Source organism: Acanthamoeba castellanii, assembly GCF_000313135.1.
Source record: "Acanthamoeba castellanii str. Neff unplaced genomic scaffold scf7180000084729, whole genome shotgun sequence".
NCBI lineage: Eukaryota > Discosea > Longamoebia > Acanthamoebidae > Acanthamoeba > Acanthamoeba castellanii.
In genome coordinates, this window is record NW_004457390.1 from 208,337 (window position 1) to 227,845 (window position 19,509).

At 60.6% G+C, this 19,509-nt stretch overlaps 7 protein-coding genes and 1 pseudogene across 7 annotated transcripts; 6 read left to right on the plus strand and 2 right to left on the minus strand.

Moving 5' to 3' along the window:
- Positions 1-101, plus strand: part of ACA1_164220 — an 11,963-nt pseudogene extending 11,862 nt beyond the window's left edge.
- A 990-nt stretch (positions 102-1,091) lies between these two features.
- Positions 1,092-2,673, minus strand: ACA1_164330 (Dehydrogenase/reductase SDR family protein 7like, putative; the record flags this gene model as incomplete). The annotated part of the gene is made up of 8 exons (XM_004337538.1): positions 1,092-1,227; positions 1,316-1,427; positions 1,537-1,691; positions 1,789-1,883; positions 2,006-2,081; positions 2,180-2,235; positions 2,345-2,418; positions 2,532-2,673. The coding sequence occupies 8 exons, from the start codon at positions 2,671-2,673 to the stop codon at positions 1,092-1,094; spliced, it is 846 nt and encodes a 281-aa protein (XP_004337586.1).
- Positions 2,674-2,734: 61 nt separating this feature from the next.
- On the plus strand, positions 2,735-4,562 carry ACA1_164340 (oxidoreductase, 2OG-Fe(II) oxygenase family protein; the record flags this gene model as incomplete). Its single annotated transcript, XM_004337539.1, has 11 exons — positions 2,735-2,835; positions 2,977-3,019; positions 3,050-3,136; positions 3,326-3,389; positions 3,455-3,565; positions 3,634-3,699; positions 3,769-3,822; positions 3,885-3,940; positions 4,027-4,095; positions 4,233-4,320; positions 4,396-4,562. 11 exons carry the CDS (start codon positions 2,735-2,737, stop codon positions 4,560-4,562), a joined length of 906 nt encoding a protein of 301 aa, XP_004337587.1.
- A 246-nt stretch (positions 4,563-4,808) lies between these two features.
- On the plus strand, positions 4,809-6,005 carry ACA1_164350 (uncharacterized protein; the record flags this gene model as incomplete). Its single annotated transcript, XM_004337540.1, has 2 exons — positions 4,809-4,842; positions 5,002-6,005. 2 exons carry the CDS (start codon positions 4,809-4,811, stop codon positions 6,003-6,005), a joined length of 1,038 nt encoding a protein of 345 aa, XP_004337588.1.
- A 666-nt stretch (positions 6,006-6,671) lies between these two features.
- Positions 6,672-7,599, plus strand: ACA1_164360 (uncharacterized protein; the record flags this gene model as incomplete). Its single annotated transcript, XM_004337541.1, has 2 exons — positions 6,672-7,430; positions 7,516-7,599. The coding sequence occupies 2 exons, from the start codon at positions 6,672-6,674 to the stop codon at positions 7,597-7,599; spliced, it is 843 nt and encodes a 280-aa protein (XP_004337589.1).
- Positions 7,600-7,956: 357 nt separating this feature from the next.
- ACA1_164370 (zinc finger domain containing protein) lies at positions 7,957-10,828 on the plus strand (the record flags this gene model as incomplete). The annotated part of the gene is made up of 10 exons (XM_004337542.1): positions 7,957-8,045; positions 8,140-8,253; positions 8,427-8,894; positions 8,980-9,111; positions 9,191-9,483; positions 9,625-9,736; positions 9,853-9,998; positions 10,177-10,277; positions 10,414-10,497; positions 10,607-10,828. The coding sequence occupies 10 exons, from the start codon at positions 7,957-7,959 to the stop codon at positions 10,826-10,828; spliced, it is 1,761 nt and encodes a 586-aa protein (XP_004337590.1).
- Positions 10,829-11,423: 595 nt separating this feature from the next.
- ACA1_164380 (protein kinase domain containing protein) lies at positions 11,424-16,990 on the plus strand (the record flags this gene model as incomplete). Its single annotated transcript, XM_004337543.1, has 3 exons — positions 11,424-12,925; positions 13,026-14,334; positions 14,429-16,990. 3 exons carry the CDS (start codon positions 11,424-11,426, stop codon positions 16,988-16,990), a joined length of 5,373 nt encoding a protein of 1,790 aa, XP_004337591.1.
- Positions 16,991-17,091: 101 nt separating this feature from the next.
- On the minus strand, positions 17,092-18,812 carry ACA1_164390 (carboxylesterase superfamily protein; the record flags this gene model as incomplete). Its single annotated transcript, XM_004337544.1, has 2 exons — positions 17,092-18,249; positions 18,348-18,812. The coding sequence occupies 2 exons, from the start codon at positions 18,810-18,812 to the stop codon at positions 17,092-17,094; spliced, it is 1,623 nt and encodes a 540-aa protein (XP_004337592.1).
- Between the last annotated feature and the right edge of the window lie 697 nt (positions 18,813-19,509).

Genomic DNA, 19,509 nt, shown 5'->3' on the forward strand with positions numbered 1-19,509 from the left:
CCGGTGGTGGCGATGGTCTCGTCGCAGGCAGAGGCCGATGGCACGAGCTCGCACGGTGCCAGGCCGCCCCGTCTCTTCATTTCGGCGACCCGCTCATCTAACGTGAACATGATTTTTCAATTAATGCATTAATCCTACTATGTTCCCTCACGTACCGCTTTGGGCAGGCGACATGCGTGTGGGCGGGGGGAAGGTGGTCTTGAACGGTAGCTCGTTAATGAGCACTTCGGCAAGCTGCTCGTGCTCCCCCTCCATCTTCAATCAATTATTTTAATCTAATAACGTGCTTTCATGGAATGACTACAAGTTTGGTCTGGGGCCTTGTGGGTGGGTTGTCGGTGTTGAGCTGGCGACCAGACGAAAGAGGTGATGGAAGGCTCACTAGTTGCTGGCCCAGGAAGTGATCTTACTGCAGCTGGGGCACTTGGTGCCGATGCGACCCTGGGGCGTCGAGTGGCACAAATGGCAGACCGAAAAGGTGCAGCCAGACTTCTTGCACTCGACCTGCATCGACGTTCACGTTGGTGGCAACTACTGTGAGCAAAGATCATTCTTCAAGCAAAGAAGAGAGCCGAGAAGAAGAAATCGGAGAAGAAGAGCCGAGAGAGCAGTGGTGTACCTCGTGAGACTTGACCATCGATCCGCCGCAGCCTTCGCACTTGCCCATGTTGGTTGGTAGGTGGTGGTGGTAAAGTAGGGGGTAAGTAGTAGGGTAGTTTGTGATGTGTGTAAGGTTGGTGAAGAATCAAGAAGAAGACCATCGCCGACCATAAAAGCCGTTGGTTGCTTATGTCCGTGGCCAATCGCAGTTCGGTCAAAGCTTTGGAAGGAGTTAGTCTGACCGACAACCAATGGCAGAGAGTCCGGCTTTACCGTCAGAGACTGCTCTCTCTGTCTCTCTCTCTCTCTTGCGACTCTCTGCCAGCTCGTCGACCTCGTCGCCAAGGCCACCGATGACGCAAAGGTCGGAAGAATGTGTCATCATCGTCTTGCCCACGAACACCAACAAGAAGTCGTTTGCCAAGAGAGTGGGCACAGCGCTAAATAGATAGCCCTCCGTGTGGGGTGTATAAATATGACTGCTCGTATCTTCAATGGGTGACGGCCCTCTTGCGGAGGATGGTCTTGAGCAGGGACGGGCACAGCACCTTGAGGAACACGCCCGCTGTGGCGTCAGGCTTGGCCACCATGATCTCGTCCCTTTTCTCGCTGACCGCCTGCATCACTCTGTGAGCGAAAGAGGAGAAGAAACACAACATTTTTAGTTGCGTTTGTAGATGGCGCGAGGGCAAGGTCAAGGTCAAGGGCCTGGTACCGTTGCGCGACGTAGGCAGGCTCATAGCCCTTGGCTGTCGTCTCGTCCATCTTGCCGTAGCTCGTGCCACTCCCGGTCAGAGCGTTCAGCGACAAATCGGTTTTGATATAGCCTAGCCGGGTGTCCAGCACACACACACACACACACAGCGTAGTATCCTAGGCGTCAGCCCATGATGCTTCGATGTACGAAAACACCATCAATGTAGGGTGTATGCTTACCCGGGCACACGAGGGTTACCGCGATTCCCTGCTTCTCGAGCTCGAATCGCGCCGAATCGAAGAAGCCGTGGAGCGCATGCTTGGACGCGGCGTAGGCCGATCGAAACGGGATCCCCAGCTTGCCTTGCACGCTTGAGATCACCACGATGTGCCCTCTGTGGAATAAACGACGGAGGAAGTCAGCACGCGACCAGCCAAACGCACAGGCGCCTCTCCTCCGTAAGCTGCAATCTTCATCGGTTGGAATAATACCCGGTAGTCTGTTTGGTCATGGCCGGGACGAGCGCCTTCGTCAAGGCGATGGTGCCGAAGTAGTTGATGTTCATAACCCGCTGATCCACCTCCAGCTACGAAACGACACCGCGTGTGTTGTTAGCGCGCGAGCGAGCGAATCAAATCAAATCAAATCGTTCAAAAAGAGCGCAGAGAGCGACGGACTTGCCTTAGTTTCCATGGCCGGCGCTCGAACGCTGACGCCCGCATTGTTGATCAGTACGTCGATTCGTCCGTGGATAGCCGTCGCATCCTTGACCTTGCCCTCGAGACTGGCCGCGACATAAGCTTCGTGTGAAACAACGACAGACGACACGATACACACGACACACGACAGCGATTGGACGGACGTGCGATGAGATCGTCGTACCTTGCGAGTTCTGCCACGTCGAGGGGCAGGACGGACGGCTCCTCGCCCGCCGGTGTCTAGACATGTGCCAGGGACATTGGCCCGACATGGGCATAAATTGACGCTCGCGCAGAGTAGGGCGGGGAGGTGGCGAAACGGTACCAATGCGAGGCAGGCTTGGCGTACGCGCTCAAGCTGGTCCTCTCTTCTTGCGCTCAGGATCAGTCGTGCGCCGGCAGCTTGCAACTCGAGCGCAAGCGCTGCCGTGGTGGTATGTAAACAATCACAATAAATTGGCACACAACAACGCACCACATGGTCGGTAGTGTGCCCCCCCCCAACAATTTAATGTAAAAGATTATAATCTTCGCACCTTCGCCAAGGCCGGAGCTGGCACCGGTGATCCACACCACCTTGCCCTTGAAGTCGCCCACCACGGTATTCGTGCGCCGCATCCATCGCCAGAGGGCTGCCGCCACCACCGTCACCAGAAGGCTCCACCAAAGTGCCTCCATGTGCCTCTCTTCGTCTTCTGCAACGAACAGAGAAAATAATGTATAAAAAACACACACAGAAATGGAACACAGTGCGGCCCTGCAGCACCTGCGGCAGCACTCCTTCGTGGTTTGGAAGACCAAGGGTGAGGAGGACGCAGGCACGATCACGAGAGCTTTCGCGTGTATGCATCGCTTCTTTGAGGAGAACACTCCCCAACACAAGCAGGTCGCCCCCTTCCCTCTACTTTGCACTCCTCGCCTCGCACACAAGGCCAACGCGCCTTTGCATTGCCAGACGTGCGCGAGTGTCGTGCAAGGCAGGAGCTTCGGCTACGCCGCTACACGGGCCAAGGAGAGTTTTACCGTACGTAGGCCCGTCCTCTCCTTTCTCCAGACCGTTACGCTGCCCTCTCACCGGTACACCGCCAACAGTATCGCATCTGTGGACCCGAGTGTTCAGCCCGATGGCCTGAGCACCCCGGTGCGCCACCGTCCCCATCGGCATTGCGTGTGGTTCAACTCCTTACGGTTGATGTAGATGGTATGAAGGACTGTCTCCACGCCCTGTACGAGCTCATGCACGACACAGCCCTCAAGGCAGGATCACACCCTCCCCATTATGCACCACTAAAACGTAAGACCACTTCCTGACCTTCGCCGACACACGCAGGTGCTGCGGCTCATGCTCGAATCTGTGGGGAGAGACTTCAGCGTTGAGTACGCTCAATTAGGCGGTGAGTAGAGCTTGCTAACGCTCTTGCGCGCATGAGCACTTACGTTGTCTCGTCTTTTGGGGCAGACACGGAGGTGCCGTCCGATGGCTGCTCAGCGTCGGTCGTGGACGTGTTTCACTACTACAATTCGCCCGAGCTGGTGAACAACGTGAACTGCGCAGAGCACACGGACCCAGGTATGCGAATGATGCTGCTCGCAATGGGTCTTTTCCTGGGTGGTGGGGCTAACACTGTGCCGTTACAGGGATCCTGTCCGTCGCTACGCGAGCCGACGTGCCCGGACTGCAGCTCCTTGACGCAGAAACAGAGGGTGCGAGGCGCGTCTTGGTGTGAGTGGTTCACAGTGCTTCGTTCAACGCTATTTGTATGATCTGTGCAGAGTGGGTGGATATCGAGACGATGGTGGATTCTACCGACCTTGTGGTCTTCGTCGGTACCCCTCTCCCGAGCGCCCTGCCTTCTTTGGCGGAGCCCTGACGCTGTTGCTGGGGGCAGGGCAGGTTGGTCAGTGGCTCACGGGCGATGCCTATCCCGCCGCACTTCATCGAGTGGTGCTGCTACCTCCCTTCTCCCCGTCGTTCGCCTACCGTTGTTAACCTTCCAACTCTTACCACTCTCTCTCCGGCGCACTTTGCAGCGCAAGCACACCCAGCCACGTTTGAACTTCGTGTTCGAGCTACGACCACACCGCGACCCGTTCGCGGGCGTGCCCCTCCTGCCGGAGTAACGACGCTGTTCAAACGTTAAGGCAGGCAAGCGTGGAAGGAGAGGAAGGACACGAGAAGTAGTATACAACTGTTATATACTATATACTACCTCTCCTTCAAGTCAGCCACCGAGCAGATCAAACTGTCGCCCATCACCGACGTCAACCACATGCTGGTCGCCGACAAGGTGCAGAACCGCAAGGACTTTGAGATCTACCACAAAGGTGCGCCCCTTGGACGAAGCGATGTCGTGTTGTGTGACGCTGATGTGCTCACTGTTGCGAGCCGTGCACGCCCAGGCACGCACCCCAGGTCAGACCGACTGGACGAGTACTTTCGCCAGTGGCTCGATGCGCTGGGTGTCTCGGAGGAGCAGTACCAAACCCTACACCTGGAGATTCTCGAGCGTACCACCGTACCTACCCCCATCAGCGAGACACCATCCACCGGCTTACTTCTCCCATGAAGGCTCCGCTTCTTTCAAAAGTAAGGCCATGTCCTGGCGAGACGTCACGGATGCTAGGCAACCAATAAATTTCGATTTTTGTGATTCGCTGCAGCCTTTCTGTACACGGACACCAAAAGGCTCTGGCTGCTGTTCTTGTTCCCGGTCGCAAAGCCCGGAGGCAAGAAGACGCCACCTTCACCTTGGCACCATTGGAGCTGGAAACGCGTCGTTAGAGCTCCACCTAAAAAAAATAAGGGCGTAAACATGACCAGCTGTTCCCCACCTACCCCCACGAAAGGTACCTACCACTTCACCCCCCCCCTCTTCTCTTCTCCCATCGCTTTCGTTTTCTTTTAGTGGTGCCATGCTCACGCGAACGGTTCTGCCGCAGACTCGCCGCCATCCAGGACGCGTCGGTTATTGTCCCGACTCTCCCTTCGCAGGCCTCTCTCTGCAGCCTCACTACAATCGCTGGTCGAAGAGGAAGATCAAGAGCTTCGCGGGCTACAACAAGAGTCGCCCCTCCAGCTGCAGGAGAGTCACCAACCCTCTAACACTGCTGCGCCGCTCTCTCCATCTTCCTCATCCGTGTCGCCCTTCTTCATTTCGTCGGCCTCCGCGCCGGCTGTCGTCACTCGCCGTCGGGCTTCCACCATCGCGCGCGCCTCCACCGAACCATCACTCGCGCCCTCCAATCTCCCCGAACTGTCCCTCCCGCCCCCACTCCACCCGGCGGCGCCTTCACCATCTTCCCCCTCGTCATCATCAGCTCCTTCTCCGTCTAACGCGGCTTCTTCGGCGGCCATCACCATGATCAAGGCCCGGCATTCGTCCAAGCTCGCGTCGCGTCGCAGGTCGACGGCGCTCAGTTCCCTGCGCGGAACCAGGGAGGGGCAGCCGGCGGGGAAGGAGGCGCTGGCGGGTCTGCTGGACTTCCTCGCGTCGCCATCCGGCACGTCGTCATCCGGCTCGCTCACTCCCACCACCATCGCAGAGGCGCAGCCCACGGCACAGCCACAGACGCTGCCCGCCGTTCACAACACGGCACAGATATCGCTGGTCGGGTCTGCGACCAACTCAGCGGAGCCAAAGAAGGAAAAGAAGAAAAAGAAAGAAAAGAAAGCGAAGACGAACGAAAGCGACAAGAAGAGCGAAGCGCCAAAGAAAGAGAAGGGTTCGAGGTCGCCTGGTTCAGCGGCTAAGAAAGGATCGAAGTCGCCCAGCGAAGCCAAGCGAACTCAGCCGGATCGACTGGCGATGGCCGCACTGCTCGAGAGGGAGAAGCTGGAATGGGAGAAGGAGGTCCGAACACCCACGCACAAAGCGACAGGGTCTGCCGATATGGCGACGGTCAAGATGATGAAGAAGGAACGGCGGCTCTCCTTCACTCTTCGCCGACGAAGCTCAGCCAACCTCTCCGCGATGGTCGAGCAAGCCGGTACCGCGCTACCGGATTCGTAAGCCTTGTGAGGCCCTTTTTCTGACCTGATGTTGGTGGTATATCGCAGGCTGCACTCCACAGGACGCCTTCTTTGTTGAAGGCGGCGGCAGCCAGGCTGAGCATCGTGTCTACAACACCGCCAGGGCAAAGACGCTTAGGGTATCGCTAGCCGCCTTACACACGTAAGTGAGGGCACCCGACCTAACGCTGTGCTGTGCACAAGCAGATGTCGAAGCGGGAAGCACGGATGACATGGAGCCCAGAGATAGCTGCCGAAATGATCACGCAGAACAACGGCTCGCCAGTCCGGTTTGCGTGACGAACAGGCGCTGCGTGGTGCAACCTTGTACAGGCTCTTACTTGAAATAGTAGTCTGGGCTGGTGAAGAATTACTGCGCACAGACTGAAGCCACGATTGGTGGGAACGACTTCACTGTTCACTGTTCCCTGTTCACCAGCTCTAGGCGACTCTACGACTCTGTACGACCCCTATTGTGCTCTTGAGCCCATGACAAGCGCAACCTCCTTCCTCCCCAGAGGTAAGTTAAAAGCCTGGCCTCGCCCCTTCTCTCTTTGCTTTTGTGTCGCTTTCGTTGCCCTTCCCAACTTCCCCCCCCCGCTTCGCAGATGTGCCACCACAACCCCGCAAGCGCAGTCTGTGGTCTCGCCTCTCCGTGCGACAGCCCATGACCGCGGCCCAAACGTCCTCCTTGGAACTGCTGGCCCAAGAAGAGGAGGAGCAGTGGGAGAAGGAGAACTCCCACGACAAGGCCGCCGGCACTCCCTTCTTCGTCTCTCCCCCGGCGGTCGCCACCCGCCCACCACGTATTACTCGTTCGGCCCATCCATCGTTGGCATCATCACCTTCCGCCTCTTGTTCCGCTGCATTGGCCGACGATCAACCACTCCCGCCGTCCCCGTCTCCTGGCACCTTGTCGCCGCCGCCTCTGCCACCACGCCTGCCCGGCTATTCCAGCGCGCCACACCGGCCCGTGTCGCCCACCACCAGCGCGGCCGCCGACCACCGCTCGCGCCGCAAATCGCTTGCGCTCTCGAACTGGCAGGCCTCACGCGCCACGCAGGCAGTTCCTGGCGGTCAGGAATCGCTGGAGGGCCTCCTGGACTTCCTTGACTCGCCCAGCGCATCGCCATCGGCCACGCAGCGGACGGCACCCCCATCGCCCGCGCCTGCGACGGAGACGGCCGGATCGCAGCCACTGCCGGTGGCTGAGTCGCCGCCTCCTATGGGTCGAGGGGCGTCGAGCGAGAAGGCGCAGAGGAGAGAACGAAGGAAGAGGGAGAAGCGGGAGAAGAAGATGGAGAAGGAGAGACGAAAGAACGAAGAGAAGAACAAGAAGCGGGCGCAGAAGGAATTGCCGACGAAGCTTTCGGCGGAGGTGCACATGGCGGCGGATCAACAAGCTGGGACCAAGTCCCGCGGTCTGGTACGAGGATCACTCCTCGCCACAGCTAGTGAGAGCAGACTCAGGAGTGCCTCCATCGCTAACTGTCTCTCTTTGGCGTCTGCAGTTCAGGAGGAGGGAGGCGCGTATGACCTGGAGCCCACAGGTGGCAGCCGAAACGATGTCGGACAGCCGTGGCCTGTTTGTTTGATCGTTGCGTCTTCTGTCTTCCACCCGATGATTGCTGTCGACACATCATGATTCCACTTTATTTTCCTGCCGGCAGCCAGTTTTGTGATTGATTGCAGCGTGAGAGGGATCAGAATGGCATCTCGCGGCCGCATAACGATTGAAATCGACAAGACCACCAAGAGCCAGCTGCAAGCAGTGCTCAAGGACAAGCTTTCCAAAATCTCCAGCTACACTGACGATGTGCTGCCGGTACGGCAATGCAACGATTTTTTAAACGAATCAAAATCAATCAAGAATTTTTTATTCTACACCACCTACACGGTGCACGTACCATGGCCTAACAACTGTTGATGATTTGCAGGAGTACGTGCTGGTGATGGTGGGTAATGGCAAGACTGAGGCCCAGGTGTCCGAAGATTTGGAGGCCTTCTTGGGCAAGGACAACGCCAAGGAATTCGCAAGATGGTACGGCGTGCCTCTTGCGAAAAGAGCAGCTTGCACCCTCGAGCATGTGAGCCTGCGAGTTGACCCCCGTGTGCTTTGGGCGGTGTTGCCACAGGCTGTGGGAGACGCTGATGTCTCCCAACTTTGGGCTCGGCGACGCACAGAAGCAAGAAAAGGAGGAAGAGGAGCCGCCGCGCAAGCTCTCCTCGCAAGTGGTCCCCATCCACAGGTACCTTGGGCTTACACACCCCACACACTCGGCCACTGTGCTTCAGCGAAGAAGAGAGGCGCCTTCAGCCTGCGCTGGCTGCCCGTGTGCCTGTGAAGGAGCCAACACGTCTAAAATACTGACCTGTATCCCCTCCTCCTTCTCCTAAACGTCATCTTCGCCACTACCGCCAGGGACGATGACATCGTGGGCAACATTTTGGGCGATGACAGGGACGACTACAACGAGACCAACGAAAGAGAGGGCGAGAAGGAGAGGCCGCGCGAGCGGGAGAGGGACACCAGAGACCGGGAGAGAGAACGGACGAGGGAGCGCGTGAGCGACAGGGACAGAGAGAGGGAAAGGAGCCGGGAGAGAGGCAGGGACAGGGAGAGCGACCGAAGACAGTCGATGGGTGTCGACGACAGGTACCGGTACGAGCGCGAGCGCGAGCGTGACAGGCGAGACCCGCGGGACCTGCGAGAGAGGGAGCGCGGCAGGGAGGGCGACAGGGATCGCGACCGGGACCGGTCGTTGAACTCGTTCATCGGAAGAGTGCGGAGCGACGGGGAGAGATCGCGGGACCGTGAGCCCCACCCGGAGCGGGTCAGGGAGGAGCGCACCCAGCGCCTGCGCACTTCTTCATCCGCCCTCCCCGCCAGGTACCACCACCCGCCGCTGCCGCGAAATCGGAGTACCCTGGGTGTCTGCTAGTTTTTTCTAATTTGTATGGCCTGATGAGTCCAGGTTGATTATGAGCGCGGTCGAGCAAGCGGCCGCTTCTACCAAGCGACGAGGCTCGCAGACGCAGCTGCGGTCCGACCAGGATATCATCAGCGAGCCGGAAGGGCTCATGGAGCAGATCGATCAGGAATTCGAGTACTTCTCTTTCTCTCCCCACCGCCTTCTACGCGTCGTATCATACTTGCTAACGCCGACGCACTTTGTTTCGCCACAGTCATGAGCCAATCGTCGCGGCCGTAAATAGAAAGCGGAAGCCCGCGCCGGAAGACAGAGAAGCGACCAGGGCAGCAAACAGACCGGTGAGCTTCACCATCACTTTGGACGGAGCGTCAAAGCTCTCGCCTGCTTCGAGCGGCGTGCCCGCGCAGAAACGGATGCGGCGTGTGATCGAGACGCAACTCAGAGGTGGAATCGGCGCCACGGTGTCCAATGACGAAGAGGAGGAGGAGGAGGACAGCGCCCTCGTGCTGACGGCAGGCGACATTGATGGCGTGCCTTCCTTTGAGGGTACCCCATCTCGATCACGCTTTCTTGGCCCCGGACAGTTCTTTACTTTCGTCCACTCATGATTTATTGTTTGTTATGTTTTGTCGCTTACTTGATGCTAATCGCTTGGTTGTCACACACACACACACACAATGCTTCTAGACGCAGATTCCGCTCAAGGCGAGGGCAAGTCGAAGCGCAAGCGATGCACGTTCTGGCCGCAGTGCGCGAATGGTGCGCAGTGCCCGTTCTACCATCCCACTGAGAACTGCAAGTACGTGCCAGTCGCCTCTCCTTCATCTGCAGATGAAGCTCACATTCGCCACCGAGCGTGCTCGACACGTATGGAGTGGGCCTTTTATGGGTCTGACCGTCCCTTTCGCTTTGCAGGAGCTTCCCCAACTGTCCGTACGGCAAGAAGTGCCTCTACATTCACCCTTCTCTCCCGTGCAAGTTCGGAGTCGGCTGCACGCGACCCAACTGCAACTTCAGCCATCCTCCTCCCATGTTCGCTGCTGCCGCCATGGGCGGCTTCGGTACGTTGCCCCATCCTTGCTGAAGGACTACGGGCGCAAATTCCCTATGTTTAGTTATTTCGCTTATGATCTGCCATGAGATCATTTGTTGATGAGTTTCTTTTTTTCATTGCGCTGAGCCAACCCGTGGCCGCGGCTACTAACTCTCGGCTCGGTTGGCGGTTGCGCTTATCCCTAGGGATGGCGATGGCGCCCATGAAGAGACCAAGGGTGAAGTCCATCCCGTGCAGAAACGGCTTTGTGTGCACTACGTCCGATTGTAAATACTCGCACCCAACCGTACGACCTCCTTCTCTTTTTGCCTTTGCTTCTTCTCTGTCCCTTAGAGAGGCGGGTGCGGAGACATGTCCGCGGTCGCACAACACAACCGAACTGTTTTTAACTTCGCCTGCACGTGCCTGGGGAACGCGTGCAGGGTCCGTGCAAGTTCGGCCGCGCCTGTGCCCGGGGCGCCTTGTGTTCGTATTCGCACGCACCGCCCTGTCGCTTTGGCTCAAAGGTAACCTTTCCAACAGCCCGCAGACCACCGGCGGTCTACTTTCGGCTAAATTCAAATCCTCTTGGTAACGCGACCACGAACTGACGCTGAGTTCGCCCACGTGCCGCAGTGTACCCGCATCGGCTGCACGTTCGCGCACATGGCCAAGAACGCCACTTGGACCGCCGCGCAGGCACGCGACGAAGCGCCCATTCCTCCGGTCGGCGACAGGCCCCGTCGGCAGGCACCAGCCACACCAGTCGACGACGACGCCGCGGCGCCAGCCACCGCCGCCGATGCCGACTCCGGCCCGGAGCCGGTGACCACCTCCTCAACAGGCTCCGAGGAGTGAGTGTTGAGTCAGACTGCGGGATGATTGTCTTCGTAACCGCCACGAAGAGAAAGTGGAGATGCTCCTTTGACCTTTAATGGACCATTTACCGTGGTTGGTCGGGGTTACGCGTTAAGTAAATTAAAAGGCGGCCTATCAATGCAAGAATGAAGTCTCGTAGCACACACAACACAGCAACGATTGAGCTCCTCCTCGCCAGGGTTCTCGTGCTGATGAAGACGGAGAAGGCTCGGGACAGTTCGAGGGGGAACACACCACCCAGTCGCTGTGCGCAGCTCACCTACGACGGACAACGGTGATCTCACTCCCGACCTGCAGTGGCTGCGGTACGGCTTGTTGAGAGCAACCAACGTATTGCGGTGGTCGAGCTGTTTTATCCGACCAATGGCCAGCACTCAATGGCTCTCGTTCGGGATACGACAAACACCAATACGCGCACGTCTCCATAACCACCCAACCGGCCCGGTGGTACCCACCCTACCGCCCCTTCACCTTTACTTCTCAACCATCTTCATTCTATCTTCACACCCGCCTCGTGGCCACACTACTCTCTTTCTCTTCTCCCACACACACACACTCTCTCGGCCGCGCCACCATGCAGACCAGCCGGCTGTTCTCTCGTCACCTCGTGCTCGTAGCGGCGGCATTGGTGCTTCTGCTGAGCAGCCGAAGCCTCATCCTCCAGACCGAGGCGGCCACGCGAACGGTGCTCGGCGTGGGCGACCCCTCGGAGCTCTTCACCAACATGACGAGGTCCTATCGCTTCTCGAGCGACGTGACCAGCTTCCAGCTCGAGGAGACGAGTGCCGGAGCGGGGCCGAGCCTTCTGCGCGAAGTGAAAATCGGAGAGAAAGATTACCTCGTCGCATCCTCGAGACTCGCCAACTCGACGGAGGATGGCTGGGTGCAGGTGCCGATGGCGGCGTTCGCGCTCAGCCTCATCTACCCGGTCAAGCGAGAAGCCCTCCAGGGCGAGGGCGCTGCCGCACTCAGCATCATCACGACGAACCTGCTCGGCATCTACGTGGGCGAGCTGACGACGTGGATGGAAGCGGCTCCAAATGGCTGGTTCTACATGGCCGTCCCTGACCCCTCGGCCCCGATCACCTTCTACGTGCAGCACTACGAAGATGAGGCGAGCGAATTTGCATCAACTCAGGGGCTCTTGGGCCGAGCCCTGTGCAACCTCACCGACAGCGGCGAGCACATCCCCAACGCCGACGTCTTCTGCGCCGCCTACAGATCGAATGGCAATCGTCTCATCCCCACCCTGGAGCAATTCAATCCCGGTCGAGTCGTCGCGCTCCCCATCGGAACCAGCCCTCTGGAACTCATCGGCTCCTTGGCAAACTCGACGGCTGGCCTGGCCCTCTCCACGGTCTCCGCGGGCGTCGCGCACGACCTGCTCTCCATCCAATTCGAATCCGTTGCGGGCTTCCTCACCGAAGATCAACTCAATCAAGCCGTCCCGGGCGTCGGGGCGATCGTCGCAGGCGAGTCGCTCGCCATTGACATCCTCAACAGCAAGGCCGGCTGGCCCTTCTCCGCCCTCCAGTTCGTGTCGGTGCCCCGCGAGAGCGTGGTGCGAGGCTGCGCCTACCTCCAATCCGTAGCCGACTTCCTGGTGTGGAGCCACACCAACAACATGGCGATCGACCTCATCACGCAAGCGCCCCACTACGCCGTCCTGAACAACGGCATTCGGTCCATCGCCGCCACCTCCGTCTCGACCGTCACCTGTAACGGCCAGGCCGTCGTGGCGCCGGCCGTCTCGGCCGCCGGTCCGCCTACGCTCCTGATCAACAGCTGGGCTAGCGGCTACGAGTCCTCCTCGGGCTCCGGCTCGATCCGGCTGGCCTACGAGACCTACCTGTTCGACATCACCAACGCCGAGTCGGCCACCTCGGGTCTGACCGACGTTGCTGTGACCTTCACCTACCGCGAGCACAACGAGACGATGCCCATGTCCACGATCCCCGTCGCCGCCGAGGCCCTCGTGGCCATCTACAACGTGCCCCAGATCGCGCTGAGCGTGACCGCCATTCCCCTCGTGTTCTCGGCCGACCTGGCCGTCAAGATTCTGTTCGGAGACGTCAAGTACGGCCTACTTTCTTTTTCAACTCTTTCACCACTCTGCTCGCCCATGAACGCTCTTTCGCCCGCGCTGACCCATCCACCCACTCGCCAACGACAACAGTATGTGGAACGCCCCGGAGATTGCTGCGCTCAACCCCGAACTCGCGCGCGTTCTCCCCAACGAGACGATCAGGTTGGTGCTCGACAAGGGCGGCAGCCCCTTCAGCTCCGGCGGACCCTCCGGCGGGCCGGACAACAGGGCGCTGCTGTCGTGGATCTACAGCCTCGTTCCCAGCTTCAAGAACACCACGTTCCCTGTCGAGGCCGACACCGAGCGCGTGACCGGGGCGAAGGACAGCGGCCTCACGACCCTGATCAAGGGCATGCCCTACAGCCTCGGCTGGGGCGGGCTTTCCGCGGCGCTCGCCGAGCGCGGCGTCCGGATAGCGTTCCACCTCCGCTCGGGCGGAGCCAAGCGCCAGTCCAGCAATTGGTTGGCGCCCGAGCGCGATGCCATCTTGGCCACCCTCAACGACAACTACTCAGCCTCGAATCCCAACACCACCGGCTACATGCTTCCGGCGCTGGTCTCACAGAACCCCGACGCCTGGCCCATCGTGCGCTGGGTCTACTTCTACACGCGCGGCAACTCTTCGGCGACGAGCACCGCGCAGGGTATCCAATGCACCAAGTTGGCGGCGCTGGTCGACTGGATCTACTGGACGCAGACCGACACTAAGCAGGCGGCCGCGCTGGCCGACGGCGAGGGCATGGTGTCCTTCGTCAGCGACGACTCAGTGCGCTCGAAGCAGCTCATCAACACGCTCGCCTCGATGCAGTGCTACGGCGAGCCGGTCTTCGTGCTCATGGCCTGCGTCAACGACGGCACCATCTGCTCCGACCACGGCCAGTGCCAGGCGAACAGCCAGAACACGACCGCCTACCAATGCCGCTGCGATTCCGGCTGGCAGGGCGCCCTGTGCGAGACCCCGGTGGACTCAGACGACGGCGGGGCGGACAACCTGGCCATCGGCCTGGCCGTGGGCCTCAGCGCGGGTGTGTGCCTCATCTTGATCCTGCTCGTGCTGGTGGGTACCGTGCCGGCGCTGATCGTCACCAAGTTCGCCGGCCGGCGCGGGCGCCCCGAGTGGGAGATCCGCATGTCCGACATCCAGAACCTCGAGCTCATCGGCCAGGGCGGCTACGGCAAGGTCTACAAGGCCACCTGGAAGGGCACCGAGGTGGCGGTCAAGGTCATCGACCGCAACCGACAGCCGGACACCAAGCGCGCGCGCCAGGCCTTCGTGAAGGAAATCGAGCACATGAGCCTGCTCCGCAACCCCAACATCGTGATGTTCATGGCCGCCGCCACTTCAACGGTACCCATGTGCATCGTGATGGAGTACATGGCCCTCGGATCCCTCTATGACGTACGTCACTCCACATATCCCCCTGATGGCTTGAAGGCCTTCCTTCTTCTGCTGCTAACATCGCGTGGTAACTGATTTGTGTTGAACTGCGCAGTTGCTGCACAACGAGCTCATCGACCACATGCCGTTCCAGCTCAAGTCGCTCATCCTCCTCCACATCGCGCGCGGAATGAACTTCCTCCACTCGTCGGACGTCGTGCACAGGGACCTCAAGTCGCTCAACGTGCTGCTGGACTCCAAGTGGAACGCCAAGGTGGCCGACTTCGGGCTCAGCACGCTCGGCTCAGGCCCGCGGGACCGCGCGCAGTTCGAGGGCAGCGTGCCGTGGGCCGCGCCGGAGATCCTCAACGAACAGAACGACGCCGATCTCTTCGCCGCCGATGTCTACAGCTTCGGTATCATCACGTGGGAGGTGCTGACGCGCGACCAGCCCTACCGCGGCAAGAGCCCCGCCGCCGTCGCCGTCGCCGTGCTGCGCGACAAGTGCCGCCCGCCCATCGCGACCCAGGAGGAGTACGGGACGCTCTATCTGGAGCGCGACAACCTCGAGCTGCTGCCCTACGTGGAGACCGTGGTGTGCCTCATCGAGAGCTGCTGGAGCGATGAGGTCAGCGTCCGGCCCACCTTCCTCGAGATCACCTCCAACCTCGCCAATCTGGTGTCGCGCGTCAAGGCCGTCCACAACGGCGGCTCGTCGACCAGCGGCATGATGACCGGCAGCATGACCAGCTCGTCGGACTACTCCGGCGGAGGCTACGGCGGCATGGGGCGCGACAACTCGAGCCGCAGCCACGGCTCGTCGACCAACTCCAAGAACTCGATGGACCGGAATACCTACGAGCCGCGCCGAGGCAACGCGCTTCGGCGCTACCACTACTACGACGGACCGCACGCCATCGTGTGCTCCGACGTGGCCATGGCCGGCACCCTCTGGAGCAACGTGCCCGAGGCGATGAAGGATGCCACTCGCCTGCACAACGAGCTCCTCCGTGGCCTGCTCGCGCGCTACGGCGGCTACGAGACCATGCTGCCCAAGATCGAGGGAGGCGCCGCCGGCACCTTCTGCATGGCCTTTGCCACCACCGCCGACGCGCTCCTCTGGTGCGCCGACGTGCAGCGCGCGCTGCTCGAGGCCGACTGGCCCGCCGCGCTCCTCCAGTGCCCTCCCGCCGAGGAACTCAACGCCGGCGGACTCGACGATAAGCTCATCTTCCGCGGCCTCCGTGTGCGCATGGGCGTGCACCACGGCACCCCGCGCTGCCACATCGACTCGCTCACGCACCACATTGAGTACACCGGCCCGGCGGTCCAGAAGACCCAGGAGCTGGCCTCGCGTGCGGCCGGCGGTGTAGTGCTGCTGTCGGCGGAGGCCTACTACGACCTGAAGCGCGACCGCGCCTCGGCGGGCTCAGTCATCGAGGGCGGCAGCCGCATCCGCGCGCTGCTGGACACCATGGCCGACGAGGGCGCCACCCTCTACGAGCTGGTCCTGCCAGGCCTAGAGGCGCGCTGCCTGCGCACCATCGTCAAGGACACCATGCCACTGCATCGTCGTCGCCTGCTCGAGGGCTCGGCGGCCAACAAGGCGCGTCTCGCCAGTGCGCGGTCGGCCTACGACAGCAGCAGCAGCGACTCGGACTCAGACGACGACCGGCGCAACAGCAAGGTGGTCGATCTGAACACGTCGCTGTCGTTCATCGACCCGCTGGCGTCGGCCTCTATGTCGATGGTCCACGACGACCGCGGGCACCGGCCGGACCACCGGAAGGAGCCCGTGGAGCTGGGCTTCCTCAACTCGGCCAACATGTGCCGCACGATCATCAACTACCGCGAGATCCTCGTCGAGAAGCCGATCGGCTCCGGCTCGTTCGGCATCGTGCACAAGGCCCGGTGGAAGGGCGTGCCGGTGGCGGTCAAGACCCTCACGGCCAAGAAGCGCCTGTCGGAGGAGGACATGCTCGACTTCCGCTACGAGATCGCGGTGCTGGCCGACCTCAACCACCTCAACGTGCTGGCCTTCATCGGCGCGTGCCTCAACGAGCCCCACCTAGCCATCGTGACCGAGTACATGGGCCGCGGCAGCCTGCGCGACGTGCTGCACAGCACCAGCTCCAAGCTGCCGTGGCCCATGCGCCTGCGCATGCTGCGGGACGCCGCCGACGGCGTGCGGTATCTGCACACCCGCGCGAGCCCCATCATCCACCGCGACCTCAAGTCCTCCAACCTGCTCGTCGACGACAACTGGACCGTCAAGGTGGGCGACTTCGGCCTGGCGCGCATCAAGGGCGACAACGCCACCATGACCCGCTGCGGCACGCCCGCGTGGACCGCGCCCGAGGTGCTCAGCTCCAACACCTACGACGAGAAGGCCGACGTGTACTCGTTCGGCGTCGTCATGTGGGAGGTGCTCACCCGCCGCCAGCCCTACGAGGGCCGCAACTTCATCAAGGTCACCATGGACGTGCTCAAGGGCGACCGGCCCACGATCCCGGCCGACTGCCCGTCCGACTTCAGCAAGCTCATGCGCAAGTGCTGGCACGCCAACCCGCACAAGCGACCGGCCATGGAGAGCGTCGTCAGCGCCATCGAGCACATGATGCAGGGCCACGACGACGAACAGGTCCCCTCCACCCTCATCATCGCCGACAACGTCTAAACTCTGCCGAGGCCCCGTGCTCCTCCTTGTACAACACGACACAGCAATGTACTTCTATCAAACCGAAACAAACCGAAACAAACCGAAACAAACAAAACTCGTCAAGGCTGAACGAGAGAGTCGGCGGAGAAGATGGGCTCCCAGTGGAAGCACCGGCTGGAGCGGAGGAAGGGGACGGTGCGGGTGGGCGGGTCGGGGTCGGTGCCGACCTGCTCCCACATGAAGGCCTGCGGGCTCTTGCGCTTGTACCGGGGCCAGCTGGGCGGGGCCGGCTTGCCCTTGTGGGCGATGCGGGACCACGAGGCGATCATGCGCGCGGCCAGCACGTAGTCCGACGGCGCAAAGTTGGTGACGCCGTAGACCGAGGCGTTGAAGATGTAGGGCAGCTCGTTGCCGTGGCTGGCGCCGAAGAAGGGCTGCGTGCTGTAGGGACTGGTGTAGTTCCACACGAAGGCGTAGACCGGCCCGCCGTGCTTGGCCAAGTGGTGCGCGGCGAGGTTGGACCCGCAGATGATGTACCAGTCACCCAGCACTTCGGCCAGGCCGTACCAGTAGCCCAACTGGGCGGTCGAGGCGGCGTACCACCCGAGCACCTCGTCGATCTGGGCGTCGGTGAGCATGAACCCGAGGCTGTTGTTGCGCAGAGCGCGGAGGTAGTCGGCCTCGGTGATGTTGTCGGCCGGCGTCTTGAAGCCCGTCCGCGTGTAGGCCATGTAGGTGCCCTCGTCCTGCGTGTGGCCGATCACGATCCGCACGTCCGTGTCGTACTCGCCGCGCTTGATCAGGTTGTAGGGCTGATCCGTGAGAAACACGCCGTCGACGCAGGGCTGGAAGTAGTTGATCATCGCCTCCGACGTCGGCGGCACGATGCTCGCGGCGGGGAGCGCGCGCATGCAGGCCAGCACGTCGGCGGTGGAGGACTGGTTGCAGCCGCGGCTGGCGGCCCACTTGAGCGACGCGGCCTTGGTCTGGGCCAGCGTGGGCATGACCCACTGCCAGGTGCTCTGTAGGATGGCGGTTTGGGCCTGGCCCAGGAAGGCGCCCGGGTCGGAGTAGGGGTGGACCATGGTGTGCAGCATCGCGGCGTTGCCGCCCGCGCTCTCGCCAAATATCGTCACGCGGTCGGGATCGCCGCCGAAGCTGGCAATGTTGTCCTTGACCCACTGCATCGCCAGAATCTGGTCCTGGAATCCGACGTTGAGGTCGGCCTGGTCCTCCAGCTCGGGCATCGCGAAGAAGCCGAACACGCTCAGCCGGTACTGTGGCGTCACGGCACAACGCATGAGTATTGCGAAAAAGAACGAAGCGAAAAAGAGGGGGGGGGGAAGAAGAACGAAAGCGAAAGCTCGAGGAGCACCTGGATAGTGACGAGAACGACGCGGCCGTTGCCGGAGAGCCACTGGCCGGCGTATTGGTCGGATTGGCCGGTCCAGTAGCGGCCGCCGTGGACGTAGAACATGACGGGCAGGTCGTCGCCCTCGCGGGTGTTCTTGGGCGTGAAGACGTTGAGGTAGAGGCAGTCCTCGCTACCGAGCGTGGGCGACTGAATGCAGGGCACCGGGAACGAGGTGGCATTGTAGACCCCGGACCAGGGCGAGGCGGGCGCGGCGGCGGCGAAGCGCTGGGGCGGGTCAGCGAAGGGGATGCCCAGGAAGGCGCGAGCGATGCCGTCCTTGACGAAGCCCTGGACCGGGCCGGTCTGGGTGTCGACAATGAGCTGTGGTGGTTGGTGGTGCTGTTGGTGCTTCTTAGACTGGGCGCATTGTAGGACCACAAGAAGAAGGAGTAGGGCAAGGCACAGAGCTGGGGAGGTCTTCGCCATGATTGTTTGACAAGTGAGTGTTGGTTGTACAAGTGCGGCGAGGAGTGATAGGCGAGCAATAAGGGTTGCACTGATACTCAACGTCACTAAAATAGAGCCAATTTGGAAGTTGGGGAGGACCAATACAGTTTCCGCAGTCGCTTCACATCAATAACAAGGGGGCGTAGTTCAATTGGTAGAGCGTCTGACTCCAGATCAGAAGGTTGCGTGTTCAAGTCACGTAGTCCTCATATCTTTTGCGGACATGCGAATTGTATGAACCCAATTCTGCAACTAGAATCCCTTCTTTCATAAACCATCTGCAAAACATGAATTGCTCTGACCAAGCAATACCTGGCCTAGGCTGGTGCACGCAGGTTTCTGGCTCATGTCTGGCATGGGTGTTGGAGGTTAGTTTCAACATTTCAAACTTCTTTCCTAGTTGCAGAATTGGATTCAAACAATTCGCATGTCCGCAAAAGATATGAGGACGACGTGACTTGAACACGCAACCTTCTGATCTGGAGTCAGACGCTCTACCAATTGAACTACGCCCCCTTGTTATTGATGTGACGCGACTGCGGAAACTGGAAGCACAGTTGCAACTGTGAGTCTGCGTCTCCTCATTCAGGCTGAGCCTGCTGTTGCTGTTGGCCGCCAGGTGGTCTCCCTCTCTCTCCTCTCTCTCTCCTCTCTCTTCTACGGCGGCAGGCCTTGG